Raw genomic sequence first — 17,749 nt, 5'->3', positions numbered from 1 at the left:
GGAAGAGATATTTCCTCATGATTTATTTCGTTTTCTTCTGCTTAAATGATACGATGCATGTATGCATTTACAGATAATACAGAAGAGTACCAATATAACTTTTTATCTCTATCATTGATACTCCGATAGCCGTGTTTTGATGTTTTTGAATTCAGGTACTCGAAAGATTCATTAAACTTTATTACAATTATTTGTCTCTATGCTGATAAAACTCAGCTGTACTTTGAAATGTGTCTTTTCGAGTAGTTTTCAAAATGATATTTCGAAGAAGAAACATATTAATACCATAACTGTTTTTCTTCTTCTTCTCTCACCCAGAAAGTTTCTCCTATATAGATTCTTCACATATTTGGAGCAAACGGTGATTTGGAAACCGTTCTTTCTACAGAACTTTCGATCACGCAGCATCGTGGTCTCCAAGCCTGTAATATTAGATGTACAGTGGCCGTTTTACTATTCACATGATTCATCATTTTCCATTCAAATCTATGATTACTCTTAATTGACCATACTAAAATTACGTTTCGTTGCGATAAAAAAGAGCAATCTATAACCCGCAAACAATGTCACAAATGGCACACATACGTGCGAACGATTTTCTTCTTTTTAGCGTAGCGAAACCCACCCCTGTAGCCTGCACATCCACTAAAAGTATTCTCCTTCAAACTAGAAACAGATATCCAATCAATTTCCTATATACGTTTATACAAATAAACATCCTTCAGCCACCGTCTACGTTTTCGTTGACATTTTTTGTACACCGCGTTACTAACCGGCAGGCATCGAAAATTGACAATGCCTTTGTGCCCCGGCACAAGGTGAACCGTTTCTGCGGTCTCTCAATTCCTTTTTCGACCTTCCCCAGTTTCCTAACGACGGCGGCTACGAGCGGGACGAGGGACGAGGAGTCGAGTGGGCGATTACACGCGGTTTCAACGAAAAGGGTCGAAACGAGGCGGTCGAGCCAACCCGAAGAATGACGAAGTGCGGGTCAGGCCTTACGCTGGTGGTTCGCGGTGTCTCGTTGCGTCGTATGTTCGGACACTACGCCGGGACACCGCGTGTTCTCCGCTCACCGGCTGCCCGGGACGATAAAAGTGCGCTGTTATTGCTACCGATCAGTTGCCGTTCAGATCGTGCCGGGGAACGGAGTGCATTCCCCTCGACGAACAGCTTGACCACGCTGGCTTTCCATCGGCTATCGCTTAGGAGGTACTGTTGCAAGAGAGACACAGAGGACGAGATGTCTGCGCCAAAGAGAGACCCTGCTTCAGAGCAGCTCACGGAGTACAAGATGCATCTAAAGGTGAGCGTGTCATCCGTACGCTTCATAGGGATTTTCAGACGATCCTCGCCGCCTGCACAGGCGTCGACGCGCTGCTCGATTGATAAAACAGCCGTAGATCTTTATGGTGTTTACACCGGCGGCTCGATCGGAATCGTGGACGGATTCGTGGACGAGTTAATTAGAAACGGAGTTGACGGTGACTCTGGTTATTTGTTCATCTTTTTCGACGATTTACTTTTATGCAGTCAATGAACTCGTCTTAGGAGTTACTTCGGGTCACGCTTTCGATAGGATGCTAATGGCTGAACGAGTCAAGCGAGATACGCGTGCACGGGTCGAGTGAATGCTCGGGAACATATTTGGGCTGGCTTGGAGTAGGACGACGTGGTCAATTGGGAAACAGTGTTAAAGAAAAAGAAATAGCGATAATGATAGTAACGTGGGAGTTGGGTAACCAGACCAAGGGTTACCTTCCTTTTTTTTGGGGAACGGTCAAAAATTTGTTGTATATGACTAGTGATGTACATTCTAGTAACTGTGAATGCGTAATTTATTTTGGTTACAACTATAGGTCATATAATCGAACTCTTAGTAGTAAATATTATCTGTTTGCGAGCAAAAGTGCAAATATGTAAATGTTCGCATTCGTAGTAAATACGCGTCATTTTACTAAAAAAAAACTATGTTATTATTAAACGTTCGTTGTTTACCGGGTATGTGCTTCTATCAGCTATGCATAAAAATTATAGTGATTGTTAGTTATACGCAGTTACGAAGATCTCGTCTTCGATAGTTAACATTTTCCTTTTACGTCGCGCGAAAATAACGAGTAACACAATTTTACAAGGTTCAGAGCCAAGTAAGCGAAAATCAATCTCGTCGCAGAGAAATGTTGCACGCAACTCGCTAGTTATTTCCACATTATGGACGTGGAGATTGTTCAATAATCAATAAAACTTCCTACCACATAACACTATACAAAATTATCGTTACTTTCATGTCCCTGTATAAATTCGATATCGATGGAGACGAAATGTGAAGCTTGAAAACCATTTCTAAATCTTCGTTCAATATTTCCCACCCTCAGGATTAAGCACACGCCCTCCATGTCTTTCCAGGGACTATTACCGCGGACAATTTAAAAGATAAGTTTTTTCGTTAAAAGTTCGCGTTGGACACGGGTCAAAGTGTCGCTGAAATTCTCAGGATGATGCAATTGTCGCATACGATCGAGGCGATTTGTCTACGCGTGTACAAATGAAACGACTGAGCACGAGTGAATGGAATATTTCTGTACGAATGACTTAGATGGACGACAGCTGAAGAAACCGCAATGATTGTACGCCACCGCAGAAACCGAATGAAACCGTGTTTCCTTGTGGATTTCGCGATACTTTTGAATGAGATCAAGATCGAACGGAGATTACGGTATTACCTAGATATGCTTGTTCGCCTCGGGTATTAGCCGCGAGCACGTTTTGCTTCGACGGATACTCACTTTTACTCTTTGCCAAGGGTAGATTAATTAGGGTAGTTACGTAGTCTATCTCGTTTTAGTTACTTTGTCACTTCGCGAATGAATCATTTTCATTATGTTTCTGGTTTGGAAATACCCAAATTGATCGACTCATTTTTCAGGAACACCAGGATTAATAGCGGTGACATTGGTGATGGGAACAGTTTTCCTCTTGGAGCGTGTATTACAACATATCGATGTCGTTAGTTGCAAAAATAGAAAGCCGTGACTATACGTAAATGTCATCATTAACAAAGAAATATCGAAGTTGCGATGCAACTGAATCACAACAAAGCTTGGTGCGTTACGTAAAGTAATAACGCGTAGTAGCGTACACGTGCTTATTTTCCACAGAGTTTAAAATCGAGGAAAGAGTGAATGGAAACTTGTTTCGTTCGATGAACCTTGTTTCCTCGTAGGGATTGGATGAAAAAAGCTTTGCATATATGAAAGCATTCCCATTACCAGTCCTTATAAAATGTTCGAGATGCCAGTCGTTTACGTCGTTAATATAATTGTTACACACATTATACATAATGTTAATAGCAACAATCATGTTTTGTTATTTGCAGCGAGTAGCATACTTAGAAATCGTTCGATGCATCACCCACCCAAGAGTGCAACGATTTTTCGGTATTGTAGCGGAGCTGCAAAGTAAGCTAATTATAGCTTAGCCTGATGGGTCAATGATATGGCATTTCCTCCGCACACTTACTTTTACTCGTGGATATCACAGAGGCTGGTCTCGCACGCGTCTCTCATTGTACAACGAGCAATCGTCACGAACTTATTTTTTACTGCACCTTGTGAAATTGACAAACGGAGCTACGATAGCGCGCGCGAAATCGTACCGATGTTGTCCCGTCTCAGAAGAGCAATCGTTTCGATAACCAGCGCCCATTGAATTGCCACAAGGCGAATTTCATAACTTCGCTACCCGATATCGTCGCTTCGGAGGATTCTAGAAAAGTACAGACGTTGTATCACGAGAATTGCCAGCGATCCACTTTCTAACGCGATTTGAATTTGTTGGATCGAATATTTCTTATCAACTTCTTCCTTTTTTCAATTAATTATTCAGAGCTCGCTATGGTCCATTGAACTACATACTTCGTAAACACAAAGAGAAATTTCAACTAATTTCATCGATTTACGGACAATAATGATCGCGAAATAGATCGCAATGCAAATGCTCAAGCGATTCGTGGGGCAAGGTTATCCTAAACCCAACAAGGTTATATCGTCACGTAACATTAAATGCATATGTCCGTGTTATTAAAGGCAGGTCACAGTTTTTAATCGAACTCTGATGAATCCAGACCACAATTACGTAATTAAAGCAATGTTCAATTCATGCTCGCTCGCGGATCAAAGATGCAAGACAATGACTCGTGAAAATACTTGAACGGTTAAATTTGCACTTTTTAGCCAATAAAGTATACAGTTCCAGCTGTATAGAAGAGTTTGGTTCATAAATTAATTTTATAGGAACTCTTGTCTTAAACTCTTTCACCCCTTATTACTCTTCTTCTGCCCTTATATCTCTGACCTCCCGCCTTATATCTTATGGCTATTGTCTTGTTTTCTTCTCTCGACAGCTTCACGTATCACTCCTTCAATTCCCCTGTCGTTGACAATAAAGTATTTAAGTGTTATAAGTATTAAGTATATATGCATGTTTAAAGCAAGAAAGAAGAATCGTTTCGGACGTTCACCATTTTACGCAATCTTTCTCTACATTTTCCTGTCCACGAGCGATCATTAAAAATATGAATGAACACTGCAAAAATAGCATCTCGAAAGGTGAATACATTAGAGAAATACAGTTTACGCTCGTTATTTCGACATCGTATATTCCTGCAATGGTACCCAGCGTTCGTTTTACGACCTCTATCTTAACCGCGCGCCATTTTCTACCCCGCGTGTCTCGATCTTTTTCGTTAAAGAGCGCATTCATTCGTTGATTTGACGAACGATACTGGAACAGTTCCCGGTTATTTCTTTTCCGTCAGTCGTGTCAATTTTATCGTGGCGAGGCCGAACAGTCTCACGCGAAATGATCGACGCGGTGGTTTACAATCCCCCGTGGAATTGTCGTTTAGATAGCCGCGAGATTCGATGACGAACAGCGATAATTGCCTGCAATGAAGCGTGTCACGGTTTTATCAGACTTAAAAACAAAAAAGTAGCACGGTCACGCAATGTCGAAAAACAATAATAATCTCGTGCACGAAGGTACGTTACTTTATTTTTGTAACTTCGATGCATGCATTCCGTGCATATTTCAGCTGCCATGACCTTACTTTTATTCGACTTACAAATGTAGATTTATAAATTATTTATAAAGAGAGAGAATATATGCATAAGGAGATACTTTTTATGTATCTAGCAAAAAGAGAATAATATTTAACTGACGCGAGTATAGCCGACGAAATCCAATTTTAGTTTCGAGCGGAAAGAGAAAGAATTTCGGAAAGTTGGGTAGATTTTCCTCTTGTACTAACGATGTTCTCTGTTTTGCAGGGCGAACCTCCGGTATTGCTGACCGGATTTGGGACACCGATCGCTAACAAGAAGGACAGCCTGACGGTGGGACCACGCGGTCCCATGTTGCTCCAAGATAGAGTCTTCTTGGACGAGATGTCGCATTTCACCAGGGAAAGGATTCCTGAACGTGTTGTGCACGCGAAGGGTGCTGGTACGTTCATTTCGAATTTCACGATATCTATCGTGTTCCTTTTGTGATAGTTCAAAATATTAGAAATTGAATTGACTGCATAATGTTGTTTCGCGACGTCCCTTGTTTCCCTCTTACCCTTCGCGTGGTGGTGAATGAAGAATAGAGAATTAAAAAGATAATGCAAGCAACGAAACACGCTGGCTATGTATAAAGCATTAACGTTTGCAATAATAACGATAACTAATTTTTGATAAACGTGTGGAGCGTTGGAGAAAAAAAGAAATACCAATTTAAAACTGTTTGCCGTTCCCCGTAGATGCAATTAAAATTTTCAATTGGCCCGCAAAATTTGTTCAAACCACCTAACAAACTCGATAATCACACGCGCTCACGTTAACTTTAATTTGAACTTTCGTACTCGCTTGTTCACCTGTTATCGGCGTCTTCGACCCACGAAAGCAATCCACGAAAGTTTCCCAAACGGCCTGGGAATATCGTGAAACAAAGGGAAAGAAGGGAAGATAGAGAAGCGCGGAGTGGCTAAGAAGCAGTGGTGGAAGTTGCATATGCACCGTGAAAATATTCATAAAACGTTCCGAATGGAGGAGCGACTTGGATAGAGCCATAACCGGCCGCTTAGCCGTGTTGCGTTACCCTCTTTTTCTTTTCGCTTGGTCGCAGGTGCTTTCGGTTATTTCGAAGTAACCCACGACATTACGAGATACTCTAAGGCAAAGGTTTTCTCCGCCATCGGGAAACGCACCCCTATCGCCGTGAGGTTCTCCACAGTGAGCGGCGAGTCTGGCTCCGCGGATACTGTGAGGTAATTTCTCGATTCGTACACGCGACTAGCGCAATCAGATACGAACGTGGTGAAAGACACCGCGTCATACGAAAATGGTAATAATAATCTTATTTATACATACGCGCGACGTTAAAATTCTGTTTTTGTACAACATTGATTAAGTAATCTCCCGTTGAGGGGAACGTGTAACTTTTTCTTTGAAGTTACGCTATGCTTTCAAAAGCGCGACTGGTTTCTCGACGCTTACACGTTTTACACTATTTTACGGAAAAATAAAATGAAATCGAACGTGAACTCGCTTTGTAAAGTCCATCGAAACGATGAACTTTAAACGGAAAACGTGAGAACTCTGAAAGCACATTATTCGATTATTCATAGACAGAACTAATTTGTTTAGCAAATTGAGATAAAACTTGCACGCAAGAATGAAATAGCGTATTTTTTATATCGGGAGGCATGCGAAGCTCGATTGAACTGCCCTAGAAACGTAGCTAGGTGCAACCTTTTCTATTTAAACGCGAATGAATCGTATAAAGAAATGTTTCTCTTTCCGTTCTTTTTCCACAATTTTGGAACGTACTGTGCATTAACACATACCGCGCATATCTTTGCATAGTTAGTAACAAAATGAAACGCAGATAAACATGGAACGCGGAAAATGGTAATGGAACTATTTGCAACATTTGCAGCGAGCGCAAATTATTCGGAAACAATGTAGCTAGACACGAAAGGAAAGAACTCGTGTTCCACGAGTTAATTACCGATTGCAACAGTGGCGGAAACGAGGCTTGAAGATCGTTATTTCTCGCATACTAACGAATCAGTGAGCTTAGTCACACGGAAACGCGCGAAAAACCGAGTGGAAACGCGCTTATCATTGCGATTGATCGGTGAACTACTGGCCTCCGTTTCCTTTTTTAAAATTCTGCCACAATAACGATTCTCAAATGACTCATCTTTCGTCACATTGTTTTGGTGTTGTTACATAGAACGCACTCGAACTCATTAAAATAATCAAAGTAGACTCTATATCTAAGATCTAGATACGAGAACAATATATTTTTCGGATACTGATGGATTTATACGTTTGTTTATTAATGAGTAATCAATGGTTTCGTTGCAATTGCAGGGATCCTCGTGGGTTCGCCCTTAAATTCTACACGGAGGAAGGTATCTGGGATTTGGTGGGCAATAACACGCCCATCTTCTTCATCAAGGACGCGTTATTCTTCCCCAGCTTTATTCACTCGCAGAAGAGGAACCCTGTTACCCATATGAAGGTTTGCTGCTGATTTCATTGCGCTACGTGCGCCGTAGTTACGAATATTTGCATTCCTCAAAATGTTGAGAATTATTAACTAAGTTCTAATTACAGGGAATCAGTAAATGATAAGATAATCCGTGCGACGTTAGCGGCTATTCCAAGAAATTTTTGCAATTGTAATTTATTTAATTGACTAATAGAGCAGGTGGAGTTGAGCGTTCGAGTCTTTGAAATTTACGGATATCCCTGGCACTTTAACTCGAGTTGGAAAGTGATTAGTCTAGATTGGTCGGGACCTAAAAGTTTCTCACAGCATAGGGTTTCCTGAGTAGTCGAGATTTTCTAAAGACAAGCTTAGGATAGCCAAGCAATCTTACGCTGCGAGGAACTCTTTGGATCTCGGTTTGACCCTGATGGAAACGCTTGCTGCAACCCCAAATTCGTGCATGTTGCAACGTATCTTTTGCTAAGAGATATGAATCATCAATTGACGAATTTTCCCTCCTCCAACTCGTTGACCAAGTCGTACCAATGTTGCTCGTGATTTCTCATTCGCTGATTCATTTAAAACCCGTTTCAAGTCCTCTGATAATTAAATCCTTAAACACACGACGTGAAACAACGCTATTATTCATAGCTTTTGAGTGCGAATCCTGCGCTGAGAATGGACAATTGTGTCACGGTAATTTATGGACTCCTACCATGCGTAGTCACACACGTATGCAAAAAACTTTCATTGTCATTCCTTGACGAAAAGGAAGCTAGACGAAAGAAATTAATGCAATGATTGCTAGACGAAACTTACATCCGGAAGTCTCGAAACAATACGGATAGAGGTCACGAAGGGTTATCCTTACGAGCTATAAGGACGAGCTATAAGGAAAGGACGAGACTTCCACTCTTGCGTCTTTAACGCTTTAGCGTTCGTTTTTCCTATCGAGCGAGGCATAATTCCGCGTTTACGCGGTCGTTAGCAGCGCAACTCTGTTACTGTTTTCAAGCAGCGTACTCCAACATCCCTTAATTACCACCCCGCCGCCACTCTGAACGGCGTGTTAATGGAATTGTCTTGCGCAGGATGTTGACATGTTCTGGGACTTCCTTTCTCTGAGGCCGGAGTCGACGCACCAGATTATGATCACGTTCTCGGATCGAGGCATTCCCGATGGCCACCGCCACATGAACGGTTACGGTTCCCACACGTTCAAACTCGTCAACGCCAACAACGAGATTGTCTACTGTAAATTCCATTATAAGGTGGGACTTATAAAATTTGCATAGAATTCAAAAGAGTGTACAGTCTTAGGAGGTCGAAGGGAAATAGCGTAGAGGGATGTTTTGTAGAGTGAAAGATGGGGAATTTAACGGGACTTTAACGATTATAATACCATTTTACAATGTTTCAAGTAGATTACCATTATCTCGAGGACAAAACGCGATAGGTAGTATTGGGTTCTTTGTTGAGACATTAACCTTAGAATTGCTGTTCCTTGAGCCATCGTGTAGAATTCTGAGTGAAAAAGAAGGAAGGATTTCTTGAATATATATTTCTTCATACGCATTCATTTGGAAGAAATTTCGTTTGTTCGATGATTAATTATTTCGATGAAATTATGCGATGCAGACCGACCAAGGAATAAAAAATCTGCCTGTGGACCGGGCTGCAGAGTTGAGCGCTTCGGAGCCTGATTACGGGCTCAGAGATCTCTACAACGCAATTGCTAGCCACAACTACCCGACGTGGACGTTCTACATTCAAGTGATGACTGTTAGCCAAGCAAAGACCTTCAGATGGAATCCCTTCGACGTGACCAAGGTAATGGAACGACTAGTCCCACTTTTTGCTACGACGTTTTATAGATTGGAACCGCTGTCTCGAATAATTAGATTTCAATTTTACGTGCTCGACATGAGTAGTGAGATTTGTAAGAGGAAAGATAAACGAAGAAAGACATCGTTTCCTGTGATATTGAAGAGAAATGTTAAATTTGTTAATAAAAGTGATTTCGTGAATCAGTGCAGATCGATTAATTAAAAATCGTCAAGAGAAGGAATCATTGATCGAGGGTAGAATAGAAATTTCGAGCGGAATGTACGACACGGTTCTATGATTAAAGCTCTAAATCAATGTCCGTTCTAAACTGAACAGGTATGGCCTCAAGGTGAATTTCCGCTCATACCTGTTGGTAAGCTCGTGTTGGACCGAAATCCTGAAAATTACTTCGCCGACGTGGAGCAATTGGCCTTCGATCCGGCTCACTTTGTACCTGGTATCGAGCCGAGCCCTGATAAAATGCTACAAGGTCGGCTATTCGCTTACGGAGACACTCACAGGCATCGTCTTGGTCCGAATTACCTTCAAATACCCGTGAACTGTCCTTACAAGGTGATCATTTCGCATTTATTCTCTTCGTACTCTCTGTGCCACCAATTAATTGCTATCTTTCGTTTCGATTCGTCTTCGAGTCAAGTTTTGAACAACGCCTTCGAGAAGAAGGAGGGACTCAAAGTTTTTCCGCTTAATTGCGGCTTCAGTTTCTCTTGAATTCAGAATTCTCTAATTCTGTTAGCTTAGTTACGGAGTATTAACGGCAGTATTAATTACCAGGCAATTTCCGCGATGAACTATCAAAGAGACGGCAAGATGACTCTGTACAATCAGGATGGCGCGCCCAACTATTTCCCCAACAGTTTTGGCGGGCCTAAAGAATGCCCAGCCGTTCGTCCTCCAAGCTTCCATTTGGACGGCGACGTGGATCGTTTCGAGCCCCAAAACGAGGACGATTTCGGGCAACCCGCTATGTTGTGGAGGAACGTTCTCAGCGAAGACGAGAGGAGCAGGTTGGTGGACAATATTGTCAACCACATTAGCAGAGCGTCACCGTTCATCATTGAGAGGGCACTGAAGAACTTTACGGAAGTGGACGCCGAGTTTGGCAGGAGACTCACGCAGGGTCTTCGTAATGTCGGCGTGAACATCAAGCTTTGCGGCAAGACAGCCAGCTTGTGAAATTGGTAACGTCTTTTGTATTATAATCGCTGGTCCAGATTAGATGCGCGCACCGTGTAATTGTAATTTCATATTAATAAAGCATATTATATTTTTTTGATCATTCGTCGGTTTTAGAGATCCGTCGATCGACGTCGCGTTCGATTCCATTTTCTTATTCTTGGTGTAGGTCTGTTACGAATAATGAGTGTTGTTTTATTCAGACGATTGTGATTTCTCCTCGTGTATACTTAACACGCTAGATTCATTTTACGTATGATAACCAGAGTTAAGCATTTAAGTTAATTGTACGCGTTGACCAATTTAGATTTGATTATCCGTGTGATGTTCCCCTCTTCCGAAATGTTTTGTTTCTTTGCGTGATCAATAATTGATGGTATTAAATAAAAGTGTAATTTCTACAAATTTTACAGATCGAATGAATTGCATTCTATCTAAGCATCGAAATTTACTTCTGGAAGTGGACTTTCGAATAATTTCATTCTAGAAAGAATTTATTGTTTTATACAAGATTGATGGGCATACTAGAGTTAGCATCTAGCTGAGGATGCTAGCTGATTCCTCTTCACTTCAATCAAATCTCAGAACAATTACCACTGCGCTCACCACCGATCATCAGAGTTACCATTTGTTCAAACTTACCACCCCAAGGGGTTGCAACAGGAATTTGCGGTTTATCTGTACACCCACCAATACCTCCTCCGCGGTTCGCCAACCTTGAACTCCTCCAGACTCCTATATGATTCCACGATCAGTAACCACTGAAGTTACATCCCACAGTCGGTTACTCACCCTCTGTTACTTTGTAAGATCAGGAACAGGATTTAATCGCTACCATAATGCTCTCTATATTATAATAGTCTATAGTTTACGAACTTACGAAGTTACGTCTACACATCGGGAAACGAAATGCTTGAATCATATGAATGGCGCGCTATCTTTCACTAAGCAATGTTGTTTAACGCGTTTAGGATAAATGTGCTATCAGCAATGACGATTGATTAATTATCACTCTGTCGATTTGTAGGCGTTTTCAATAGCTCGTCTTTCGAACGATAAGAGACGTCGGATCTGTTATATCTACGAATGCCTAGATTTTCCTTGAACTTTCGTTGAAATGACGATGAGTTGGAAAATACAGTCTGCGGTCAATAGTAGATTACGTATGTATACATTCTAACCCCTTCGTTTATCACTGACGGAAAATCCGTGTTTCTACGTGCACGGTGAATTCCCTGTGACATTTCTATTTCGTTTAATGAAAGGAATGATGTACAACCACAACGTGCAATCTTTTTCTCGTCGCTGTTAACACTGTTGGTTTTGCTGAAATCGCACGATTCTTGCGAATACGCTCATCCAAGTTCGCGTCTCAATTTGACACGATTCAAGTCATTGGAATAATTTATTTAACAAATTAAAGACGATGAACATGGTACGCGCACAGATGGAATATATTTGCTTGCACGTAGAGAAGTGCCTTTTTCGATCGCTAATGATATGTTGTAACAGATGCGCAAATATGTGCTGGCGTTTGAAAAAAAGAAGAATTAAATGGAATTAATTATGTATTGTCGCTATAAGCAATCTACCATTCCATGAAATTGCTTGTACGATCGACCTTACAAACCCACGCGTCAAATTCTTTCAATGAAATTTGGAAGGATAATATAATACATTATCTAACTCGCATCTAAAGTAAATGTGTTTCCGTGAGAATTCTGTTACAAATAAGGTTTCGTAATTTATCGAAATATGTAAAATGTTCTTTCAATCTGAAACTAGGATTGATTGTAATTCGTTTGTGTATTCGCCTCAATTCGAACGACAACTATTTCTGTTGATGAAGACTAATCATAAGTGAATATGTATCGTATACAGATACCGTGTAACGATTTGATGTTACATAAGTAGATCTTGCATAATTACGATTGTCAGTTGTCGGCGACATCGTATGTCATAAAAATTGATTAAAAGCAAAAGTTTTGAAACGTCGATATTGCCAGATAAGAATTGCTAGTCGTTTCTGGGAAAATCCAAATTGAAAGATAGCGCTGAAACGCCTAGCTGTTTATTCAGCTGTCCGCGTTTACTGTTAAAAGGTGTAATCAGTGTCGAATGTAAAAAGAGGCGAAGATTCTTTTATACCCAAGAATTCTACGTCTATGGTGATTATCTTGCGTTTCAGAAAACAACTGCGCGATTAATCAGCCGCGGCGTTCTTTAATTGCGTCGAAATAAAGCATACGTCCTCGTTAAGCCAACGAACGCGATACAAATTGCCATGGAAAATATCTACGCGTTAAATATCCATAATGTACGATCGTTTATATCGTTACTGGAAAATATTGCATTCCGATATGTGCGAGAGAGGGAGGGGAAGCGCGAATTGCTCTCGCAATTAAGCACAAAGCGTGTAGATTTATCGGCACCGCATCGATAGAACTGTTCAATGAATCGAGGATTTCTACTTTTCCGAAACATCGGGCGTGTTTTACGCGATCTGCGTGGCGACGGAGAAAAATCAGACTGAGCGTAATCACCTTTCCGTAATAATTAGTTCTATGCGGATTGGTCACTCGAAGACGATCGTTCTGCAACTTCGACAAATTCAATTACCGTCGAGTAGAAGGCAGATAAAAAAACCGAGAGAGCCTGGCAAGTGGAGGTAAAGGTAGGAGGTTTCACTTCTGAAAATTGCGCGAGGAAGAATCAATTAACGGGTCCGCCGAGGCAGAATCTTTTATTTATTCAGATGAATCTTCCGATGAAGTAAGTTATTCTAGCCATCGACAAATTCACTTTGTTTCAGGCTAATATTTGAGGACGGTCGACGTTCTGAATTCTCTCGGACGCGTTATTAGCTCGCGAAAAAAGAAAAACGAGAGTATTCCACCCTCTTCAACCGTTCTACCGTCTATCGCCTCTACTCGAGGACAGAAAATCATTGCAAGATCGGTGAAAATGATCGATCGATTGAACTTAATCGGAGCAAGAGCATATCGTGGAAAAATCTCGGTAGAAACCGAGAAAAGGGCACGGTCGCGGACGATTTAACGCGGTGAAACGAACGATTTCCATGCAACCCCCTTGGCGGGGGGATGGCCGTGCGCGCGGTTATTCGCGATTCATCGCGGCCATCCGAATTCCGGCTGAAGAGGCCCAGGATGGATGCCGGGCGCGGAACACCGGAGGAAATAATTTTCGACGAACACGAGTGTGCCGGCGCGGGCAAAGATGAAAAGCCAGCCACGAATATGACTGACATCGAGCCATATCCTGGCGATCTGCACGAGCGCCGGTAGAAGTGGCGAAAAAAGAGGACAGGGATGAAAAAGAGAGTCGAGCCCGGCTGGACCGATGAAAGAATGGTAGCAGGGGTGGGACGAGGATAGCCTAGGGTTCGGGCACAGAACGGATAGCGACGTACCAACGGGTTCGAGAAAGACGGGAGAGCAGTGGGAAGGTGGTTTAGAGAGCCGGAGAGTCCAATTTTTAATGAAAGCGTGGAAAGAACCATAAGTGCATATAGTGGCCGCATTTGTCCGCTGTTGAAGGGCCCTTCGTGCGGAAGAGTCCTGCAGGACTATCATGCCCGGTGAGCCCGATCCGGTTATACCCTCTGGCTATAGGTATACACCTATAGCTGGTGGGGGTAAAAAAGATTCCAATAATTGCTGGTCGAAAAATATCGACAGTAAACTCTCTCGACCCTTTAATTGCACACCGTGGCACAAGGCATATTGGTTTTCCGGTCGTGTCCTCCTCCTCGTTCCCTTTCATCCGCCGATCGCTGTTTCTGTCTATTATACGGCCACTCTTTTCGCTCGTTCACGGCCTTTCACCTTTTTCACCGGCTGATCCTTTTCTTTGGCAAGAAGTAGTATCAACGAGCACTCTCTGTTACCATTCATCGGTGGAACCATTCGGAGAGGGACTTGGTTTTTCTTTCTTCTTATTCTTTGCGTTGGAGATATTTTCGCGATAAATATGTTAGGAGAGAATTCGTGCGGGACGTTTAAGGGATGTATCCTGGACATCGATGGAGGATCACGTGGATGGAGTAAAATAAGAGTGAAAGATATGTTTTAGGGAGATAGTCGAACGATGTAATGAATGAATTTTATTTCTAAAGCGGTTGCATTTAATTCTGTGCTGTTGTATTTTGTAGACGGATACATCTGTGATGTATGTGAAATTCTGAGGGGAATGGTTTATTTTTTAATAATATCGCTCGTATAATATGTAGTACGTAAATTAAAAAATTGAAATTATAGAACGTAGAAACGTTGGGCATCGCTAGAAAGTGTACGGAATAATGCGAACCGTTTCATACGATTCGCCAACTCCAGTGCGTGTTGTTTCGCAACTTTATGGAACTTTTTTAACGACACGTATAGAAACGAAATGGGAATTCCAGGAATTATACGTTTTTAAATCACTGAAATTACGAACGCGAATTACGATTGCGGGGCATTAACGACTCCGCAACCGTAAATTTTTAATTTCGGTCTAACGAAGTACCTTTGTTCGAATTTTCATTTACATTAATATTAAAGAGCTGAGCAAACAAATGTCATCGGTTTATCCGAGCGTACAGTTTTTCATTATACCAGAATATTCTCACACGGCAAATAATCTTTGACATCGTAATTGTGCATACAATACTAATTTCCTCTGCATAAACTCATAGCATCAGACAGCAATACATGCATTGAACGTTACCATTTTCCACTTAGAATTTGCGATTTTATCGGACAATGCAGCATGATTCATGTTGAAATTTTTCTAAAAGTATCTCTCAGCGTTATCAGCTGACCGAACCGAGTCCAATTTCTGAAAATTTGTTCGATAAACGCGAAAACGTGAACAAACGTAAATCCTCGCCATTTTTCGCATGGAATTATTAACGCACACGCGTAGCGTCATTAAATACACAGTGAAAAAATCGCAGGTGGGATCCTGGAAATTGCGTGTTGCTGCGAAAACCGCACAAATTCCGAATTTTTTTTGTTCAATTTATAACACGTAGAAATGACTTTTCCTTCGCTTTTCTTCGTGTTGCGTGCACGGGGCATCAGTATCAATCTTCGATCGCCAACGAAGAGATGTCTCTACATGCTTATTTCAGTTGTTACTTTCATTGTGTTCCGTGTGAACTCACACTCTTTTAAAAATTATTACATATATATGTGTAAAAAGTCTATAAGTTTTACAATTTAAATCAGTAACGCTTCTTCTAATCGATAACACTTAAAACACACCAGACTCTAAGTTTCGTCTGTCTTCACCCCTCGATGTCCACGTTGTTCGCTAAAAATCGTTCATTTTCCTGCGCGATACCTGCGATACGACGCAGTCATGCGTTTGAACATGTGACGAGTGGATTAAATTCGGTTCTGAGCGGGTGATTACAGCGTTCCATTTCGAAAGGGCAATCGCGCGACGCCACGATCGTTTTCGCGGTCGAAAATCACCGAATCACATGCTGTTAACGGGACGTAATCGCCGATTACACAACGGCAGCGTGAAATTAACGTTACTCGCAGTCCCTCGTTAGACAGTGCCAGTTTTTGAATATATTTCCATATCTCTGTTCCCGTTCTTCCTTTCTGTCGCCTCGCGAACAGAGATGACTTCAGACCTTGCGAGCCAATAACCGTTATCCTCGATGCTACGGGAGATTCGATTTGCTTCATCGAATCGAAGCTGCAACCTTCGGTGTCACTGTGACTTTCGCCTGGACAAGTTGATGGTTAATGGTGCCGCGTTCGAGTGGCACTGACGGTGCAACCGCGCTGTTAGAAATGACATATGAAGCGTTGCGGTTTGAATGTTTAATGGGACAGCCAGGATCGCTAGCTGAGCTTTCAATTATCGACAGGGGAAGCGAATAATGTCGCGTGTATTACGTTATTAAAAATATTGCTTGAAAAAGCGTAATCCACGCGCGTCATCGTCCTGCGTATCCTCGTAACTACCACCCCCTTTAACCCCTGAAAATTGACGACGCCCACGTTTGAAACTTTTACCATCGGTGCAGGAGCGATCGACGATTACGATGGGGTCAAGCTGGTCGACCGAAATCCCGCGTTGTTTCTACGACTCGCGAATTAGCAATTTACCTCGACCGAGTACTCCCAGCAAGCCGATCGTCCTTCTCCGCGCCACGGGATAAACGCAATTTGCTCGAATGGAGGTTAATGCAAGAGTTAGTAGACAGCCGGTGCTGTGGGTCACGACGTAATCCGATTTCCTGATCGTTAATTCGCGTACCGAGCGAGCCGGCCTCTGTGCTCCTGCGCTCGCATTATTTCCAAACCGGTCACTCGTTCCCGGGGAGCAGCTCGCCTACACGATGTCTACCACGCTCCTACAGGGCTGCTTTCCCTAATACCCAGGATAATCCCTCCGCGAATGTCCTCCGTGGATCCTTTTCAATTTCAACTAATTTATGAATACATATCATTTCTCTCAAAAACTTATACATATCGTATTACACTGTACAGAACACGATAGTAGCTCGAACAACAATTCTCACCCTCGAACAACCACCTTAAGTATCCAAAAATAAAATCAAATATGATATGTATCTAGGTAAAATCAAAGCAATCGTTTCAGAATCCTACAAGATACACAAACGATACACAGGCAGGAAACGCGTTAAGTGTGAAGTATTAAAGAACAGCTTGAGGAAACTAGAAAATTCAGACGCGAGACGGAAACGAGGTCAGATCGGACAGGTTGAAGAAAGATCGCGAACTGTTCGAACGTGTCCCATTTACACGCGAGCCCTATATCATTCGAAAGCGTGAATGATTAGGCAAATGGTAGCCACGGGGGATCGTTTCGGTCAGCCAGCAGCTGGACCGCCGATAAACGTTGGTTCGAGAGATAATCTTTGTCCTGTTGCTACTTACCACGCGGGGGTTGCACGGTTACGTACAGGCGGCACGTATTTGGCTTACAACGATTACGAGGGGATCATAGCCGAGCCCGTTCGATCAATCAGCTGTTCGGGTATTACCGTTTCCTGGCACGTACCAGCCGGCGACGCGTTCGAACTGGCCGCGTTTGGCTGGCATTCCGCAGCTGGATCTTGTCTCTGCCATATTCGCGGCCCAACCTCGTGTTTTCATCCACCAGCCAGAAACCGTACCGTTCGACGCCGCTTTCGAGCCGATCG

The 17,749-nt window shown here is 42.3% G+C and overlaps 1 protein-coding gene across 2 annotated transcripts; it reads left to right on the top strand.

Moving 5' to 3' along the window:
- The first annotated feature begins 874 nt into the window (after nucleotides 1-874).
- On the top strand, nucleotides 875-10,615 carry Cat (catalase). 2 transcript variants are annotated; one of them, XM_076893201.1, is made up of 8 exons: nucleotides 875-1,306; nucleotides 5,328-5,502; nucleotides 6,166-6,307; nucleotides 7,419-7,569; nucleotides 8,631-8,810; nucleotides 9,178-9,369; nucleotides 9,703-9,939; nucleotides 10,162-10,615. In XM_076893201.1, the coding sequence occupies exons 1-8, from the start codon at nucleotides 977-979 to the stop codon at nucleotides 10,561-10,563; spliced, it is 1,809 nt and encodes a 602-aa protein (XP_076749316.1). In that variant the 5' UTR covers nucleotides 875-976; the 3' UTR covers nucleotides 10,564-10,615. The 2 variants fall into 2 exon arrangements, with proteins under 2 accessions (XP_076749316.1, XP_076749317.1); XM_076893202.1 differs by lacking the exon at nucleotides 875-1,306 and adding an exon at nucleotides 4,547-4,607.
- Nucleotides 10,616-17,749: the final 7,134 nt, after the last annotated feature.

Source organism: Xylocopa sonorina, chromosome 3 (assembly GCF_050948175.1).
Source record: "Xylocopa sonorina isolate GNS202 chromosome 3, iyXylSono1_principal, whole genome shotgun sequence".
NCBI classification, from domain to species: Eukaryota; Metazoa; Arthropoda; class Insecta; order Hymenoptera; family Apidae; genus Xylocopa; species Xylocopa sonorina.
This window is presented reverse-complemented; position numbering and strand designations above follow the sequence as displayed.

Coding starts and splice junctions, on each gene's coding strand:
- Cat (XM_076893201.1), top strand. CDS start 977: ATGACGAAGTGCGGGTCAGGCCTTACGCTGGTGGTTCGCGGTGTCTCG. Junction 5,503..6,165: donor TGTGCACGCGAAGGGTGCTG/GTACGTTCATTT, acceptor GCTTGGTCGCAG/GTGCTTTCGGTTATTTCGAA. Junction 7,570..8,630: donor ACCCTGTTACCCATATGAAG/GTTTGCTGCTGA, acceptor TGTCTTGCGCAG/GATGTTGACATGTTCTGGGA.